The sequence below is a fragment of the Diaporthe batatas genome (assembly GCF_019321695.1).
Source record: "Diaporthe batatas strain CRI 302-4 chromosome Unknown Contig00014, whole genome shotgun sequence".
Taxonomy (NCBI): Eukaryota; Fungi; Ascomycota; class Sordariomycetes; order Diaporthales; family Diaporthaceae; genus Diaporthe; species Diaporthe batatas.
Genome location: NW_025408561.1, coordinates 506,470 through 527,219, shown reverse-complemented (window position 1 = coordinate 527,219; position 20,750 = coordinate 506,470). Strand labels below are relative to the sequence as shown.

Below are 20,750 nucleotides of genomic sequence, written 5' to 3'. Positions count from 1 at the left end.
CCTGTTCCCCATGATCTTTTCCAAGATGCTGCCGGGAAGATAACCCAAATATTGGCCAAAAATTGGGGACCGGGGCGCCCAATGGGGTCGACTCCTCCGTCTAAGATTGTTCAGGAGACTGACCTGATTCCAACGACGTACACGAGATCATCCTTTCTCCATTTTTTCCCTCTCTTGGCGATTCACACTGTCCATCAAGAGGTTTTGCCCACTCACACATGAGTGTTTCTAAAACAATGTTTCCGTCTGATCCTATGATCCACGCCCGGGTTCTTGGCCCCCTGAAGTGTCAGGCCCGAAGTCTCGGATGGGGAAGCGACTCGGAAGCTCAGAGAGAATTGCTGTTTGTTTATCAAGGGTCGTTTGGTAATGGTGTGCGGAGGACTAATAGGCAAAGCCGACAGCGCAGCAATGGTCACTCACTACATGTGCCGTTTCTAGACCAACTTCACCTCTTCCGGCGGGATACCTTAGGAGGTACTTACCTAGTTCAGCATCCCTGCATTTGGTGAGAAAGGAATCTATGCAGGCTCTCTCACCGTGCGAACCATAATGAAGGCATCGCTTGGCAGGGGTAGACCAAGCCAATATATTGGTGACAAGGTCTGGTAAGACTGACCAACCCCTTTGCTTGTGATCCTGTCAGTGTACCAGCCACGATAAGAAAATTTCAGGTGTTCCATATCTCCTTGCTGACTTGGTCTGCTTACTGCACCTTGGGAAGCTGGCGTGTTCCTCATTTAATGCCCTGAACGACTCTGTCTAGCTGCGCACCCGGTTTTCCCACCATGCCACTATCGCGCGGCACAGTTCGTGCGGTATGACTGGCCCAACGAGGCACACAGAACATCGCCCAATGCAAGCATGGCCCACCTCTGTCGTGCTATCTCCACGACAGTGTATTCGACATCATTAAAAGGAACAGACTATGTGTTGAATCGTCAAGGAATCAACAGGTCGTCGAATGAGTCCTCCCTGCAGGAGCAAATGCCTGTAGCACATCGATGATGCCACAGAGACTCGCTGGTCCAGGTCCCAGCCCGTAATGCTGAGAACTGCAAGGTCCAGGGTTGCGTGATGCGATGCATCGCTCTTGGCTCTCGGGCCTTCTCCGGCAACAGCAGCCTCTGTTTTAGAGCACAGCTGAGACGCTTCACTATTACTGTCAACATGGCACGCGTTCTAAGTGCTTTCAGGGAGCTTCATGGGGCGCTGTTTGTCTTGATCCGTACCGAGTGCCAGCTCGAAAATGCACTGGAGCATGTTAGACCTACTTTCTACTTAATTTGTCGTTTTCTCTGCCGTCATGCAGGCATATTAGCTAACGCGCTCTAAACTTTGAGAAAGTTTTTAGCCTTGTTTCTAATATACCAGTGACACTGCATTCAACGTTGGAACTTACCATAATGACCACACCGCGCGCACTGCTCACATAGAAACATGGGCGTTGGACATAAGTCAATGAAGATGAGGTTCGGTGGCATGAAGGCGAGAGGTAAAAAAGGAAGATAGAATTGTGTACAAATCGTGTCTGAGATTTATAAACATTTCACACAACACCCTCTTTTAAACATCAACATACCGGCACTAGCCCCAATGAACGCTGAATAATTTCCAGCAATAAGCGAACCAAGGCGCTGTACTAAAAATACAGATATGGCTAGTGCAATGATTGGGTGTGTGCCACAGTTGCCTGTCGAACCATCTGAGATGCACCTGGGTAACTCTGCTGAGTAAAATCCCCACCTGCTCTTACTGAAATTAATGCATGGTGCCATTTCAGGTTGTTCTCCTGTTGCTATTCGTGTAGAATAGTCCCTAAACTAACCTTAATAGTAATAAATAATAAAGCTTAAGAGCTAGTTAGACGGATAGCTTTAAGAGCCCTAGCTTAGATTTCTAGTTTTCTATATTTATATAATTAATTTAATTTATAAAATTAAAATTAATTTAATATTAATTTTTAAACTTTTAAAAAAAATATATTTTATAATAAATTATTTTATAAATTAATTAAAAATATAATTATATTTATATTTATAAAATATTAATAAGTTTAAATTTATAATATTTATAATATTTATAATATTTATAATATATAATATTTATAATATTTATAATATTTATAATATTTATAATATTTATAATATTTATAATATTTATAATATTTATAATATTTATAATATTTATAATATTTATAATATTTATAATATTTATAATATTTATAATATTTATAATATTTATAATATTTATAATATTTATAATATTTATAATATTTATAATATTTATAATATTTATAATATTTATAATATTTATAATATTTATAATATTTATAATATTTATAATATTTATAATATTTATAATATTTATAATATTTATAATATTTATAATATTTATAATATTTATAATATTTATAATATTTATAATATTTATAATATTTTATTTAAAGTTAATTTTATTAAATTTATTTATTATATTATAATTTAATTATATTTAAATTATTTTAAATTTATTTTAATTTTTCTTTTAAATAAATTAAATTTAATATTTTATTAATTTTTTAAAATATTTTAATTATTTTAAATAATTATAATATAATAAAATAATTAAAATTTACTTTTATAATTATAAATTTTTATAAAAAACTTAAAAACTTATAATTATAATTCTATAATTTAATTTTATTTATTTAATTAATTTTATTATAATTAATTTTAATTTTAATTTTAATTTAAACTTTTTAAGTTTTAAATATTATTTTATATATAAATTTTAAATTAATTTTTATAAATTTTATTTTATATTAAATTAAAGTTAAAGAATTTTATTATATTAAATAATATATTAATTAATAATAAAAATTATAAAATATAAAAATAAATTAAATTTAACATTAATAAAATAATTAAAAATATCTATTTATATTTAATAAAGTTTTATATATTAAATTTATATTAAATATTAATTAATATTAAATTATAAATATATATAATAATTTAATAATAAAAACTTTTATTTATTTTAAATATTATTAATTTAATTTTATAATTATTATATTTTTATTTATTTATTATTATAATTAATATAAAAATATTATTATAATATTTTATTATTATTATAAATTATATTAAAGTTTATATTATAATAAAAGATTTTTTAATAAATAATTTAAAATATATTATTTTTAAATTTTTAATATTATTTTAAATTTATTTTATTATTAAATAAATAAAAGTTTTTATTTTTAAAATTAATTTAATTTTTAATAAATTAAAATAAATATATATATAAAATAATAGTAAATATTATTATTTATTTATTTAATTATTTATTTAATTATTTATTTAATTATTTATTTAATTATTTATTTAAAATTTTAAATTTTAAATTATTTTTAATATTTTAAATTTTTTATATAAAATTAATGAAATTTTAATTTAAATTAATATATTAATAATAACTATTTTATATTTTTATAATAAATAAATTTAAAATTAAAATATTTAAAATTTAATAAAACCTTTAAATAAAATATTTATTTAATAATAAAATATAAATTTTAAATATTTTTATTAAAATTATTATTATTTTAATTATATAATAAAATTATATAAAAAAGTTTTATTTAAAAGTATTTAAAAAATATTTTAATTTAAAATTTTAATAATAAAAGAATATTAAATAAAATAAATTATTTAATTTTAAAAATAATAATTATTTAAATATTATAAAACAAAAATTAAAGTTTATAAATATAAAAATATATATATAATAAATTTATTATAAATTTTAAAAATATTTTAATTTTAATATTATTTTAAAATATTAATTATTATTTAATTTAAATAAATATAATATAAATATTTAAAATATTTAAACTTTTAAAATAATTTTAAATTATAAATAAATTTATTTTTAAAAGTTTATTAAAATAATATTATAATTATTATATTATAATTATTATTTAATTAAATATTTATAATATTTAAAATAAACTTTTATTAAAAATTAAATTTTAATAAAATAAATATAAATAATATTTATTTTAAATATAATAAAACTTTATATATTAAAAATAAAATTTAATTTAATTTTAATATTAATTTTATTTAATTTTAATATATTAATTATTTATATTTTTAATTTTATTATTAATTTAAAATAATTAATTAAAGTTTTAAAAAATAAAATATAATATACTTTTAAAATTAATTTAATTAAATTTATTATATAAAACTTTTATAATAAATTTATAATTATTATAATATTATTTATTATTAAAAATTATTTTTTATATTAATATATTAAATTATATTTAATTTATTAGAAATTAAAATTATTATAAATTATAAACTATTTAATTTTAATATTATTAAATATTATATATAAAATATTATATAATTTAAATAAATTAATTAAAATAAATAAAAATAAAATTATTATTTTTAAAAGTTTTAATTTTATTTAAATAAAATATTTATTAAATAAAATAATTATATTTTATTATTTAAATTTATAATTTTAATAACTTTATAAAAAATATATATATTATTAATAATTATAAGTTTAATTTAAAAAATTAAAATTTATAAAATTTTAAATTTAAATTTAAAGACTTTTTAAATTTAACTTTCTAAAAGAAAAATATTAAAAAGTTTAAAAAAACTTTAAATAAAGTTAAAAATTAAATTAAATTATAATATAATAAAATAATTAAATAAAATTAATTAAAATTTTATAATTATAAATATTTTAATTTTATATTTAAAGAATAATTTTAATATATATTAATTAATTTTAATAATAAAATTTCTTTTAAATAATAAAGATTTTTTATATAATTAAAAATTTAATTATTAATAATTATTTTATTTTTAATAATAAAATTATTAAATTTAAAAGTTTATATATATATAATAATAATATATAAATATTCTTTTATTATTTAAATTTTAATATAATAAAAATATAATAAAATTAAATAATTTATATTTTATAATAATTTTAATTTTTAATAATATTAATTTAAAATAATTAAATATAAATTTTAAAAATATATAAACTTTTATTTAATAATAAATTTAAAAATATAAATGATTTAAATACTATATTTTTATTTAATTTTATTAAAATATATTAATTTAAATTAATATTATTAATTTTAATATAAATTAATTTATAAAAATAAAAGTTATTATAGATTATAAATTAATTTAATATTAATAAGTATTATTTAAAATATTAAATTTATTATAAATTTTAATAAAAACTTAATTAAAATAAATAATATAAAATTATTAATTCTTTTTAATTAAAGTTTTATTTTATTTAAATAAATATTTTTAAATATAATTATTTAAAAATAATTATTTAATATATTAACTTTTAAAATAAAATAATTATATTTTATAATTATATATAATTTTAATCTTTTAATTTTAATATTTTATTATAAATAAATAAAAATTATTATTAATAATTTAATTTATAATTATATAAAAATAAATTTTATTTATTTAAAAAATTATTTTTAAAATTAAAAATTATAAGTTTAATTTAAATAAAATATATTAATTAAATAAAATTTAATTATAAAATTATAATTATAAATTATTTAATATTATATTTAAAATATTTATTTAAATATATAATTTCTTTTATATATATATTTAAAAATATATATTTTATATAATAATAAATATTTAAAATTTAATATTTAAAAATTATAATAATAATAATAATAATAATAATAATTATAATATAATAAATATTTATAATTTTAATTTTATAATATATAAATAAAGTTAAAAATATTATTTTAATAATAATATTAATTAAAATAATATAAAAGATTATATAATAAAATTAAATTTTAAAAATAAATATTTTATAAATAAATTATATTTAAAATATTTAATAAAATTATTCTTTTAAATATATATATATATATATATTAATAAAATCTTTATTAAATAAATTTATAAAGTTAATATTATAATTTTATTTAAATATATAATTATTAACTTTAAAAACTTAAAATAAAATAATTTATAATATATTATTTTAAAACTTTTATAATAAAGTATTAAAACTAAAAACTTTTAAAATAATTTATAAAAAATTAAAAATATATAATAAATTTATTTATTTTAAGTTTATATTTTATTATTAATAAATATTAACTTTTAATAATGTAAAAATATAATAAAAGAAATTTAAAATTTCTTTATAAAAAGATTATAAATATATATATAAAGTTATTAAAAACTTTATATATAAACTTTAAACTATTAAAAAATAATTAAATAAAAAATATAATATAATTAAAACTTTAAATATATTATAATAAAATATTAAGTAGTTAAAATATCTTTAGATTTTAATACTATAATTTAGAATATCTTAAACTTATACTTACTTTAGTCTTAATTGTGTGAACTGTGTTTGCTTAGAAGTGACACGTTATCCAGCCGTTTATAGTCCGTAATTGTGAACGTTGTAAGCAGAGCTACTTTCCATGTGGGCACTCCACTCTGTAGCGGCTCTAGACTGGCCTCCTGAATGACTAAGGCTGAATTAGATTGTTCCAGGCAATGGAGCAGACTCTAAGAGCTCCATTTATTCTTTAAACAAGCATTTGCTAAGCACTAGAAACAGTGGGGAGATGGGTCCAGAATCTATGTGCCTGTGATCAGGTCCCCATTATTCTAGTAACTCTGTCACAGCTCCCAGGGCCTTGTTGCTGCACAAGGCTTACTGGCAAACGTGTCTACAGGCCTGCACATGGTCTTTGGCACAATTTTTGCTCTCATCAGAAAAACAGCCACCCGTGGTGTGTCCCGAGGCAGATGATCAACTCTAGGATATTTCTGTGCTGTGAATGTGCCCAATGCTCCCCACTTTGCTTGATTCAGTGTTTCGCAGTACCAGGCCAACCTGAGGCTTGAAGTCGTTACAAGAAACACACATAGATCAAGGCCCAATGTCCTGGAAGTCAAGTCATGGAGTGGAACACAGCCTTGGTGTAGGGCTATGGAAAGAGAGTGGTGTGGTGTGGGATGGAAATGGAAAAAGGCATTTGTTCCCAGAACCTTTGTTGCTGCCGAGACAAACTTGGTATGCTTGTGGTATTCAATGACTTTGCTAACATCTGATCTTTGTGATTATCTGTCCCTTCATCTCTACCAAGCATGCCTCCATTCCCTGGGCCCAAGTTGTGGATCTGTTCTCCCAGTCATGTGTCCGCATTAGCGAGACTGCTTTCCATGGCAGAGTCAGTCCGGATAGGTGGCCTTGGGCGTGCCCGTTTGTGAGGCTCCTCTGACGATGGGTCATGCTGATGGGAATGGAATGATGCATCAGATTCCACCAATCGTGTAATATGGAAGAGATTGGACTTGGCTCCAGGTCAAGCTTTTGCTTGGCTTTGAGCTAGATCGTATTCTAAATGACGGGGTCATGGAGGATCCCCAGTATTCGCTAGCTCTGTTTGATCTAAGATGCAACGCTACCTACTTTAGGGGCAGGGGCAGCAATCAGCAGTCCAACCGAGAGCTTGACTTGTGGGTCGGGCCCAATTTCAAGCCGCGCGTAAACGAAATGTTTGGTCACTTGTTTGCTGTCTTCAACTCTCGCTCTATTACCATCATTATCACCAGGACGCAAGACTTACCGCGGAAGCTGGATCATTGTACAGCTTCCTACCGAATTCTCCAACAGTATAGTCCTCAACCGCCGTGGCAGTATCAAATTTGGCGTCGACAGGTTTTTGCGCGGCATCTGAGACCAGCTCCACGCAACAAATTGATTCGGCACCCATGAAGATCCAAGACTAACACTGCCTGCTCTAGCTATTCATGTTTCTTCCGTTTCCTGCCCCAGTTGGGAAGTACCCACTTGGTAATATCCGCTTCGAATGTCCCACTCTGCCGGCACTCGTCGATGATCCGGACGGCACTCCCGCAATAGGGGTAGTGGACGCGAGCTGGGGTTGTCCTACTGTCCGCATCCATGGCTCTCTGCCCTTGGAATATATAAGAGGGTGTTCCGTCGCCAAGCTGTCAAACCTTGATCTCAGCTCCATCAGCCTTGCTAAGCTCTTCTACAGTCTCTCATTCTAACATCCCTGAAGTCCAGCATTGATTGCTTGATCTACATTCGTTAAATTTTACCTTCTTTTGACACCACCGTCTTCGACAATCAACCCCGCAAGAATGCTTCCCGTCGTTGTCCTCGCAGCTTTGCTGCCCCTCATCCACGCGGCTCCGGCTGAGCTCAAGCGAGCCGATGCTTGCACTTTCACCGACGCCGCCGCCGTTGCCAAAGGCAAGGCCTCGTGCTCGACCATCACCCTTAACAACATCGCCGTCCCTGCCGGCACCACGCTTGACTTGACTAAGCTCAAGACTGGCACCAAAGTCATCTTCCAGGGAACCACTTCCTTCGGCTACAAGGAGTGGGAAGGCCCACTCATGTAAGCCTTACTCTTTTCCTCCCGCTGTCACGGGTCACCGTCCTGCCCGGGTCGGAGTGTTCCAGGGCTCAATACTCGGGATCCCTAAACATATGTAGCCAGGACTAACATCATAGGTAGCTCCGTCTCCGGAACCGATATCACGGTCACTGGTGCGTCGGGCCATGTCATTGATGGCAACGGCGCCAAGTGGTGGGATGGAAAGGGCTCCAATGGTGGCAAGACCAAGCCTAAATTCTTCTACGCCCATGGTCTGAAGCAGTCCAACATCAAGGGACTGAACGTCAAGAACTCGCCGGTTCAGTTCATGAGCATCAACTCCGCTACTGACCTCAATGTTGTCGATGTGTAAGTATCTTCTTACACCTGCCACGGAACCCCGTCTTTCGAGTTTACGCACTTTCCAGAGTGCTACCCCTTCAGGAGCTGCAGCAGGACTAACTTCATGCTTAGGACTTACGATAACTCGGCCGGTGACAAGGGCGCGCTTGGCCACAACACGGATGCGTTTGACGTCGGTTCTTCCGAGAATATCTGGATCTCAGGCGCCATCGTGCACAACCAGGAGTCAGTACCCTTCCTCTCTACACATATTTGACTCCCACATTCTGCCATGTTACAGAATACATCGCCTCACGATGCCTGTCAACTTACTAACACACATCCAGTGATTGCCTTGCCATTAACTCTGGCACCAACATCACATTCACCGGTGGCTCTTGCACTGGAGGCCACGGCCTATCCATGTAAGCTCTATTCTGCCGTTACGCCCCCCATATTCCACGCATTGATGGTCTTTTGGGTTTTTTTTTCTTTTTTGAAATATTCCAAAATGGCCCACTTTAAAACCAGCAGCAGGTGACTGACAGATGTTAGTGGTTCTGTTGGTGGCCGGAGCGACAACGTCGTCGATACCGTGCACATCGAGCACAGCAAGGTCATCAACTCGGACAATGGTGTCCGTGTCAAGACGGTCTCAGGGGCTACGGGCAAGGTCACCGGTGTGACCTTCAACGACATTAGCTTGAGCAACATTGCCAAGTATGGTATTGTCATTGAGCAGGACTACGAGAATGGCAGCCCGACCGGCAGCCCCACCACTGGCGTTCCAATCACCGGTCTTACTGTCACCGGCGTCAAGGGAAGTGTTGCCTCGTCTGGTACCAACGTCTACTTGCTTTGTGGAAAGGGTTCCTGCTCCAACTGGTCCTGGTCCGGCAACGGTGTCAGCGGTGGAAAGAAGAGCACCAAGTGCCTGAACATCCCCAGCGGTGGCGCTGCTTGCTAAACGGGTTAGCAGGATGACTCGCGGTGTAGAGCTCGGTGTGCGGATTGGGCGCCAGGGGCACTTTTTGCATTCTCGTAGATAATCTTTGATTTCGTATATACTAACTACCCTAGGTGGGAGTGGATTATTTGAAGCGGCTTTCATCAATACAGAATGATTTGGTACCGCAAAATATCTCTGAACCAATGCTGTGTCTTGAAGCTCACAGCCGGGCTTTCCTTTACCTGATGAGAATTCTTTCAAGGTTGATCGATAAATTTCCGAAGGCCGTATTTGGGCACGCGGCACACCAATTATTGCTAGCTGCGACTCATGAGAAATGATAGCAAGCTATCTGTCCAGCACATACTAAACACATGCTATAATTCTATCTAATATTTATATTACTCTTATAACTAAAGATTAAGCTAAAGGACTTATAATAATAATAATACTCTAAGTAGTAAATATATTAACTTTAATAATATTCTTAATTATATTATATTTAATATACTTTTCTATAATATAAATAGAATTAATTACTTTATTATATTATAAAATTATTTAAAAGTAATAACTTTATTAATTATATTATTTAAGTTATAATATTACTTTAAATTAAAAATATATAAATTATTATCTTTTAAGGAGTAGCTTAGTTAGTAAGGGAGTTTTTAACATTTAAATTTCTTTATTGTAGGATAGATATAATTCTTATTGCATAAGTACGGAGGTCCTTCCAATAAGTCTTTACCGCCAAGGTGCAGGGGGCCCTAGTTTAGACGGTCTATACTCCTTTAATTTCCAATTTTCTATAAGGGGAACTATATTAATTAGAATACCTATAAGAACTTAGGATTTATCTTTTCTTAACTTAAAAAACTCCTTTTTATTATTTTTTTTCTAATATTTTAACTATAAAGTATTTAATTACTATATAATTATAAATTCTAACTCTTTTTATAATTAAGTATTAATATAATTTAATTAAAAAATATATTAATATATTAATATATACTTAATAAAATATATAATATAAAGTAATTAATTATAAATTTAATTTATATATTTAGTAATTTATAATTTTAATATATATATTAAGAATAATAAATAAATAGGTTACCTATTTAAAAGATTAAAAAGAAGAAGGTTTTATAAATTATTAATAAAAATTAATATAATAAAAGCTTTTAAGTAATAATATTACTAATTAGTTAGGTAATTATATTAATAAAATATTATTTATATTATCTTTAAGAATAAAGATTTTAAAAAGATAAAGCTAATAAAGAAGTTTAACCTTAATAAAGTTATAAAACTATTTATTTATAATAATACTTAAACTATTAATACTAGACTTTAAAAATTAAAAATATAATTTAAAGTAATAAAATATTAATTATCTTATAAATTAAAAGGGGAGGATATTATATTTAAAAGAAGTTTAATAAAAGATTTTAAAGTTAACTATTTAAAAGTATTAAAAGAGTACTTTAAATTTATATTTTAAGTTTACTTTTATAAAAGAAAAATCCTTATTATATTTAATAAATTAAAACTTTTTTAAAAAAGAAATTAAAATAGTATTAAAAGTCTTTAATACTTAAAATAAACTACTTTATAAAGTAAAATAATAAATAAATAAGGATTAATACTTTACTATTATTTATAAAAAAGTTTATAAATTTATAAATATACCTAAAATAGTTTAAAAGAATAATAAATTAGTATATAAATTAAAATATAAAGGATTAATTAATATTATTATTAAAAATATATTCTATTTAATAAACTCTTTTATTTATAAAGAAATTAAAGCTAAAAGTAATTATATAAAAGATAAAGTTTTATTATATACTTACTTTATTTAAAAAGGTATTTTTAATCTATTAAATTAAATACTTACTTTAATATAAAATTCTTTTAATTTAAATATAATTAAGTCTATTTAACTTAAATTAAAAAAGGATAATATATAAAGGGGTATTAAAATTAAAGCTATAAGTAAAAATAGTATAATAAAAGTATAAATAAACTTTAAATTATTTTATTTATAAACTTTATTAAAAATTTTTAATATATTTAATAAATAATTAAATATAAAATAATAATAAATATATTAAAGGAAAAATAAATTAATTAAAAGAGTTTATTAAACTATATAATATATATTAAATATAGTTTAATAAAGATAATATTAAAAAAAAAGTTAAAAATAAAGCTAATAAAAAGTTTAAATAACTAATATATACTATAGTAATATATTTTATTAAATAAGAAGTTAGTCCTTAATAGGTTAGTAATTTTAAGTAGTGTTACTATAGGAATGGATTTTCTAACCAGAGGCCCCTACTCCTTGGCGGTAAAGATTTATTGGAAGGATATCTATACATGCCAAGCATCTGGAGTCTGGTCTAAATCAAGAACGGGCATTTGGACGAGCAAGTTCATCCAACCGACTATGATCATCTGAACCCCGCATAATTAAGGGCGCGAAGATTGCAAATAAGCTTCATTATGCCTATGGCGATCTGTGGGCCGACCTGGGGTCCCCCTTGCAACTCAGCTTGCAGCCCGATTGGCGAGTTTCATTAATCTCAAACGCGGCGTTGGCAGTGCTGCAACTTTTCAGGTTTTACCAACAGAGCAGTGCCACACGCAGGTAGTCTTAAAACTTGCGTTTCCCGAAGCTTAGCCTGTACAATGTTGTAAATTCTCTAACCTGTGTCTCGATCGTCGGGTGCGCTTCTATATGTAGTCTCGCGGACCCCACAATCCTGGTTGAAATGCACACGGCGGATACAGCTGGACTGTGAAGCAGCCTGCAATGACTGATCTGAACATCCCAGCCATTGCAGGTGCTGCATTTTTCGGCTTCCTTGCTCTTGCAGCGCTGCTTTTTTTGTTCGCGCCCGTCACAAGATTTCTCGGCGATTTGTTCTGTTGTCCTTGGAGGGTCCCATTCACACGCAAGAGACGACGCAACGGTGACGAGGAGATGGACAAGGAAGATTTAACATACTTGTCAGGGCGCCGCCTGGAATCCCCAATAAGAGACAGCACTTCGAACAAGTCGATGCCAGCTGGTTACGTGATGGTAGGGTGACAATATTTAATATTTGACTCCGAGATATAGATTCCTCAATTAACGACGACCAGGGACACGGCACATGCCAGCATGAGACGGCCAGAGAAATCTTTTGGGATGGTACACGACACACCGAAGGTGATCAGGAAACAGATCTTGGCTACGACGGCGGAACGTATAGGGGAGAATACTATGGGGAATCATATTGGAGATCATACAGTGATTCCCAAAGCCCTTTCCCGCGGTCACGCGGTGAGGAATGGTGGCGATCACGCACAGACGAGTACCCTGAGTTCACGGAACGAGACACGCACAAGTATCATGCGGGCTATCACTTCTCGGAGGAGGAAAACTACGGCTACGACAAAGAGACATTTTCAGGCCCGGAAATTCAACGACCACAGCCATCCTACTCTCCTTCGGAGGTGGTATCTGACCGATATAACGCCAACTACTTTCCGTGGGCACAAAATGAGTACTTTAGCCAATATAGATGACAATGAATCTCCCTAGTCAAGACAAGGCAGGTGAGACTGCTAATGGATTTGACTACTGAGGTACTCCATCGCCTTACGTCTGCAGCTAGGCCCGACCGTCTGCTCGGCTCGATAGTCTGTGCAAACCTATGAGTGCCAAGTGGCCCTTAGCATGAGGGGGTCATTTCTCGTCACTGTCCGTGCACGGATAGTACTGATGTCTAATAGTAATCGCTGTCTTTCCCAGGGTCATAGTCCCAATGAAGAGCCTATGAAGGAACACCCTAAAAACCAAGCTGATAGTGCCGAGCACTCAGCGGACTCGAGCAACTTCGATAGTATCGCCTAGGAATGCCAGGTTTGCATGAAGATGTCAGAGCTTTGCTATAAACGCGACCTATAATTAATTACGCTAACAAATATATTACAAGCTATCTTATAGTAGGATCACTATAACTTAATTAAAGTAACTATAAATAACTTATAAGTAGCTATTAAATTAAATTATAAATATTAACTATATTTTATTAGTATTTAATAATAAGAATAATAAGAATAATAAGAATAATAAGAATAATAAGAATAATAAGAATAATAAGAATAATAAGAATAATAAGAATAATAAGAATAATAAGAATAATAAGAATAATAAGAATAATAAGAATAATAAGAATAATAAGAATAATAAGAATAATAAGAATAATAAGAATAATAAGAATAATAAGAATAATAAGAATAATAAGAATAATAAGAATAATAAGAATAAACTTTTAATAAATTATTTTATTTTATTTAAATTAAACTTTATTTAATTTATATAATAAATTTATATATAATATTTAATAATATTTAAATTATATAACTTATAATTATAATATTTTAATTAATATTTATATAATTTATTTATTATATTATAACTTAATTTAATTTTTAATTTAATTTTTAATTAGTTTTAAACTTATTTAATTATTTAAGATTTAAAATATTTAAATTTAAATAAAATCTTTAAGTTTAAATTTAAAGTATTTATAAATTTTAAATTACTTTATATTAATTTTATAATATTTTATTTTTAAAAATAATATATTAATTATTTTAAATAATAAAAGCTTTTATTTAAAAGGTTTTCTTTTATATAATTATAAACTTAAATTTATAATAATAAACTTTAATTATTTTATTTAATTATTTTTAATTTAAAATATAATAAGTTAAGTGACTACTTTTAAATAATTTTATTTAATAAATATTTATTTATAAAATATAATTAAAACTTTTAAAAGATAATAATTTTATTTTTATTTATTTTAACTAACTTATTAAAATTATACAATAAATTTAATATATATTAATATTAAATTAAATAACGTATAATTTATAATAAGTTTAACTTTTAATATATTAATTTAAATAAATTAAATATAACTTAATATATTATTATAAAAGATTATTTTAATAAAGAATAATATTTTAAATAATTATAAATTTATTATAAAAGTTTTATATAATAAATATAATTAAAAATAACTTTTAAAATATATTATATTATATTTTCTTTAAAATTTTAACTATTTATTTTTAATATAATTATAAAATTAAAAACCTTTAATATATTTATTTTATAATAAAATCTTTATATTTAAATATTTAAATTAATTAATTAATAATATAATTTAATTATAAAAATAATTAAATTATTAATTATATAAATTTAAAGATTATATACTTAAGTATATAAAAAACCGCTCGGTTAAAAGATTAGAATTTTAAGTCGAGGACTTAAATTCCACACAGTATATAAGTGCCCTACGGTACCGTACCGTGACAATTAGGTATATACTTTAGAATGTTATTTATTAGGAGTAGGTATATAAGGATAGTTTCTATTAGTCTTAGTGCTCTACCTATAGGTATCCTTTAAACTATCTATGTGAAACTAGAGTCGTGTGTTCAGATGGCACCGTTAGGTACTAACTTGCCGCAAGCTTGCTATTTTCGATATAGTCTTGATTACTAGGCCGGTCGAAAGCCTTTAGCCGTCTAGACAAGCGGCGGCCCTAGACATACGAATACCTAAGCCATACGGAACGGTTAGTGCAGGCCATAGACATGTGAAATGGTTTCATTTCTAATCCCTATACATATAACAATATGCGGCGCCTTCAAAAAGAAGTAAATGCTTAAAGACCCAGCGTTTAGGGGGAAAGCCAAACAAAATCCAGCATTGGACCCTTCATACCTCCACTGAAGACCTCCCCTTGACAGACATCTTCAACATGGGGACTACCTGGGCTCTCAACGCAGGCCTCCTTGGAACTCTCAATTTCGATGACCATGCCTTATCACGGGACGGCTTCCCAAATCTTCCAGGGACTACCAAGAATACCTTCTTCAAGCTATATGTCAGTACCATTTATTTTCCACTTATGATACCTCAATCCATACCTTTGGGGACAGATGACCTCTGGGAATATTCATGGACGTTAAAACGCAGCAGACAGGTCTGGACCACGGCGGATTGAGCGGAGCTGGTGGCGAACTCCCTGATGTCAGATGTAAGTAGGTCCTGGGCGATATTCTTGCTTTGCTGACAATCACTTTTGCCGAGTCCATCACTGGCAGTCGCATTGCTGACCGCGTGAAATTTAAACTCTTTCTGGCGCAACAAGCGTCTGAGATCAATTTCTTATTTTACCTATGTTACTCTACGTCTCTCGAGCCAATTCAGCTAACTTCTGACGCTGTAGTATTCGACCAGCAAGGGCATAAAATCGGACATGCATTCGACCCCGGAACGTGAGTCCAACCTTGACGGATCGCATCGAATATTCTTCTGTCGAGCATTCCAAATGGTATCCGAAACAGAGCGATAGGGGCTAATCGAAGACGAAATAGCTACCTCCCCTCTGGTCAGTCGCAGGTCTTTTGGGCCGGAACGGACGGGCGGCAACCACATTATACTTTATTTAGTGCCAACCCAGATGCACAATGTATAGCATTTGTCACTGCGTCTTGGCCAAATATGGATCGCCATTTCGGTTGGGTCGGTGACTGGGGACAAGAGTGTGCTGTATGCTCTGACTCTGATGTTTCGATGTGCCCTTAAATGCAACGATTTGTGCTCCCTGCCAGAGAACTAACATCATTGATAAATAAGGGCGACGACGGAACAATTGCCACATGGTACTGTGAGTTTTTTTCTCTTTTCCTTTTTCCTTCCTTGCAGCACTGGACAACGTTCAGGCCCCCCCCCCGGCCATTGTGACTTTAAGCGACCGAGGGGAATTAGCTAACTCTTAAGTTCAGTCAGCAAAATTGCTATCCCTGGGACTGAACACTTTGTCAGTGAATCCTTCAGCTTTCCATCACTTTCATCTATGCCTAACATTGGGACCGGGGAGTCCGAGTCATAGCCCAACTGCCTGTGGATAGATCAAGATGGCAGTCAGCCTGCCACAGCTTTTCAGGTCCGCTTCACCCCGATCGTGTTTGGTTCCTCCCCACCGTGGTAAACGCTGAAAGGTTTCAGGTTAACTGGCCTGATATGAAACCACTCGAAGACGATAATCGTGTTGGTAAGAAGGCTTATGATATGTGTCACTCACCAAGTTTCCACATTTGTAAGTAAAGTAATGCGTTACATGACAACGACCTTCCCCATTCTTTGCATGAGGAGAACTGAGACCAGGACCACGGTGATCTCTACAAAGGAGAAGAGTCTTGTTCACGATTAACACCAGCTAAATTCGCTGTGGAAGAAACAGTTCAAAATATGCTGAAATACCTTACCAAACAGATCAACACCTGGACCCTGCGCACATCGTGATCCACAAACGAAACGATGCTGAGGCCGCTGGAGTGTACAACTCAGAGCAAACACCTCCTCGCAAACGTAACAAGCCTCGAAGATCGGTTGCAGAAGCAAAGCTTGCCTTTGACAAGAAGTACAGCAATATGCTCGTGATAGATGATCTGCCTTCTCACACTGCCCGGAGCCTCTGCGAGTCCAAATCGTCAGCTGGGCCAAATTTTGTGAACCCTGAGCATGGCTACTACTGTAAGAATCCAATTTACTGGTTTCGGGTCCCCGTGTTTCATGTTTTGGTATATTTTCGAATACAACACTTTGGGACCCATAGCGACTAACGTCACCGCCAGGCGACATGAAGGCGAAAGCTATCCATCCTGTGTGTTCTGGAGCCCATAATCCGCGCCGGAACAACACCTTTTGTTTTGACATGGAGCAGAACGAACTCGGTAAGCACGTTTGACTGCATTCATTGGCGCTCGTCTAAACCATGAGCATCGAACAAAGTTGGCCTGCTTGGGTGGATGGTGGCTGTTTTTGTGATCATACGCTGACCCATTTCATACAGTTGGTCCTGGAGTCCAAAAGCGTGCCACTCCTTTTGAGGTTCAAGATTGGAGAAACTCCAAAATCTACTGAGCTGCATGAAGTCCGGTCGGGCTATTTGATATTCTCCTCCGACCATGAGACGAGGTAAGCCAGGGTACAACGAAGAGGATTAAACGGACCAGTGATTGTATGAAACTTTACTTCAGGTTGCGGCGGTGTTCCTCTCTTTGAACTCAATCGGGATTGCTGTACCTTGTGTTTACTTCAATTTTTGTTACCTCTTGCACCATAAAAGAATCCAGATTGACCGTCTACTGGACTTAAAAGGATGAACTTGGGACTCACTCATTCAAATACCAACGCGCCGAAACTTAAGAAAAGGGAGGGAATACGAAAAAGAAAAGAAAGAAGAAAAGAAAAGACCCACAACACTTTCACCCTTAACTTATTTCCAATTCTTGTTTGGTATGCTATTTCAGTGCCCACACTATTACTATCCAGGCTGGTAATCTTCCATGTCACAACATTAGCCTACCTACATAAACCTTTCTCGAGCTGGGTCAAGTTGCAAATCTCGCATTCTGAACAAGACTTTTGATGAGGTTTTACAAAGGTTGCCAATGGTTTAGTCGATAAGTTAAGTTTCCTACACATGTTCAACTAAATTACAAGTCAGTATAACTTTAGGGGGTTGGCCTTGTGTGTTATTCGCACATGTGATGTGTCAAAACAGACGTGTGCATAGAAATACTTAGGATGACGGACGAACCAGTCCAGGATTGCTCTATTACCTTCCTAGCAGACTGGGACTAGCTACTAGTCTCCTGTACTGACGAGTGCTCATCATCGAGTGACGTGTATGGGGTTAGATAGACAAGGAGCCTCTACCTCTTGCTCCCAGATCTATCAATAACCCAGCTAATGACACGCTTGTTGAAGAGATGGTTCAAATCCGTCCTGCAAGCATTTTATATTTGGCTTAGTCTATGATTACGTTCTGAGTTTTACTTGAAAATTACTTAACTTTTGAAAAGTTACAATTCTTGCTGGGGCTACCTAGGTACTAAGGACACCAGGCTAGCGACTAGAGGCTAATATGACGGCCAATGTGACGTGTCCGTAGAATCCACTCCAACCATTAAGCAACCTGAAGCTCAGAGCTCACTAGGTACATATTGAGAGTATTTTGACTTATGGCGTCCGCGACGTACCGATTTCATATGTCTTCTTTTGACTTGTGCTTCTATGCTTGTTCCCGTAAAAAGAACCTTCCAACATACATCTTGCTGCAGGGCAGACTGGCACACTCTTCCATGTTGTACTCCATCTCTCCATCACTTCTCATTCGTGTAACCCTGCCCAGGTGCTTAGACTCTTCTAACGGAGCCAGAACGATGTGAGAGTGCTCATCGAGGACGCTACAAATACAATCCCCTCTACGTCCACCCACCGTATGAAGGCGCCATGGATGTCCTCGGACGTGTACGGAATAGAAGCGAAACCAGCTACGTCCACTATTAGCCACCGGCACCTTACGTTATGCAAATGGTACGAATTGCGTGCTAGTCCATTGTTATACACCCTAACTTCACAGCCCAACCATGCGGTCAATACTATTTGTCTGTGCGAGAAACAGGGTATAACTGCCATCAGCACATGTCCATCATTCGTGACTCGTAGACAGAAGTTTTTAAACTAAGTGCCGCTTTGTGTCACGCGATGAACACGCCAAACCCTCAGATAAAGCCCGACCACAAATCACTAAAGGGCGTATAGCACTAATCTAGACAAGTCAAATACCCGAGCTTTGACTGCGTGGCCTTACCTCTGCTCCTATTCTGCTTCCTCCTAACTTGGCCAACTTCTGTTTACAAAATCCGAAGAAGATCACAGCATCTGGATCAGGTCCGTGCCTGGCAGTCCTTCACAAGAACTACGGCAAATTGCCAGTAGCATAATTTGAATCTTATTATCCTACAGTGGAACTACTTTTGCATCTTTTGGGTTAATCACGGCAAATATCAGCTCAAACGTCTTACGGACCTTCACTCATCAATTCTCAGCCCAAAACGCACTCCCAAGCCCCGTTATCACAAGCCAGTTAGGGTGACCACCTCTCCACTCTCAAGCCTTAAGTCGGTACTTAGGTTTTCGCCACGGATCTACCACAATGCTCAAAGGACATCTTCTCCTGGCTGTGGCTGAGGTGGCAGTTGCGGTACCACTTCTTCATGCCAATGAGCGTCTAATTGCCCATAAAGATGAAGTCAGCTGTTCCTGGAGCCAGTCCGGAGGTCTCGAGCGTTGTGCGAAGGACAACAGCTTCATTATTACGAAAAGTGAAGATGACCTTCCATCAAACCCCAGCATCGAAGCAGGATGTGTTTGGAATGAAGGCTGCTCCACTACAATCGAGTTTTCTGATGTCGACGTTCCTGGTGCCGCCTCACGAGACGGTCTCCCCACTGTAAGCGATCTCCTTTCCGAGTTGTGGGTCCCTGTTCCTCAGATTTCGAAACAATCAGGAACGCAATCATATATGTTCCGCTGTAGGTGACTAACGTGCGGAAGGCCACGTCACAAAATGGCATGACCGACCAACTCGGTCCCCAAAAGAAAGACCAAAGGGATCTAAAGTATGCAGTGGGAGAAAAACCCTGCACAGCATCGCCAACTGCGTTCAGGGACAGACTCAAGTTCGAAACTGAGCTCCAAGATGGCACGACACCGGAATTTCGCGGGGAGTTGAATCTTGATGATAAGGATTTGGGTCGACAAATCACCATTCGCAAAGATATTTTGTACCAACTGCGGAGCCTGAATGACGCTTCATTCAAACCCAGGGCGTTAAAACCAGAGTTCACTGAACACTTGAGAGCTCATGATGATTATCGTGATTCCATGTTTCAGAAAATCACAGATCGCGTTAACCTCTTAACCGTTAAGCAAGGATTCTTAGTTCGACATGAAACCTTCCCGGAAACGATGAGGTTATTCCCTCGCCTTTATGTCGTTCTGGCTAATATCGCCGAAGAACATTTATGTGAGCAGACTGCGGCCTTTGAGGTTGAAGTTCCTAATCCTTCTGA

The 20,750-nt window shown here is 32.3% G+C and overlaps 3 protein-coding genes across 3 annotated transcripts; all 3 read left to right on the top strand.

The window, feature by feature from the left end:
- Positions 1-7,577: 7,577 nt before the first annotated feature.
- On the top strand, positions 7,578-9,899 carry KVR01_010755 (uncharacterized protein). Its single transcript, XM_044782991.1, has 5 exons — positions 7,578-8,473; positions 8,594-8,821; positions 8,927-9,040; positions 9,142-9,219; positions 9,350-9,899. Exons 1-5 carry the CDS (start codon positions 8,214-8,216, stop codon positions 9,759-9,761), a joined length of 1,092 nt encoding a protein of 363 aa, XP_044639902.1. The 5' UTR covers positions 7,578-8,213; the 3' UTR covers positions 9,762-9,899.
- A 2,496-nt stretch (positions 9,900-12,395) lies between these two features.
- KVR01_011111 (uncharacterized protein) lies at positions 12,396-13,325 on the top strand (the record flags this gene model as incomplete). Its single annotated transcript, XM_044784634.1, has 2 exons — positions 12,396-12,837; positions 12,900-13,325. The coding sequence occupies exons 1-2, from the start codon at positions 12,568-12,570 to the stop codon at positions 13,323-13,325; spliced, it is 696 nt and encodes a 231-aa protein (XP_044640258.1). The 5' UTR covers positions 12,396-12,567.
- Positions 13,326-15,580: 2,255 nt separating this feature from the next.
- Positions 15,581-17,575, top strand: KVR01_010912 (uncharacterized protein; the record flags this gene model as incomplete). Its single annotated transcript, XM_044784312.1, has 8 exons — positions 15,581-15,608; positions 15,806-15,859; positions 16,052-16,100; positions 16,462-16,492; positions 16,718-16,771; positions 16,834-16,924; positions 17,101-17,361; positions 17,463-17,575. 8 exons carry the CDS (start codon positions 15,581-15,583, stop codon positions 17,573-17,575), a joined length of 681 nt encoding a protein of 226 aa, XP_044640059.1.
- Between the last annotated feature and the right edge of the window lie 3,175 nt (positions 17,576-20,750).

Excerpts from the sequence above, each read along its gene's own strand:
- KVR01_010755 (XM_044782991.1), top strand. The coding sequence starts at position 8,214 with ATGCTTCCCGTCGTTGTCCTCGCAGCTTTGCTGCCCCTCATCCACGCG. Across the intron at positions 8,474-8,593 it reads GAGTGGGAAGGCCCACTCAT|CTCCGTCTCCGGAACCGATA; the intron begins GTAAGCCTTACT and ends CATCATAGGTAG. Across the intron at positions 8,822-8,926 it reads GACCTCAATGTTGTCGATGT|GACTTACGATAACTCGGCCG; the intron begins GTAAGTATCTTC and ends CTTCATGCTTAG.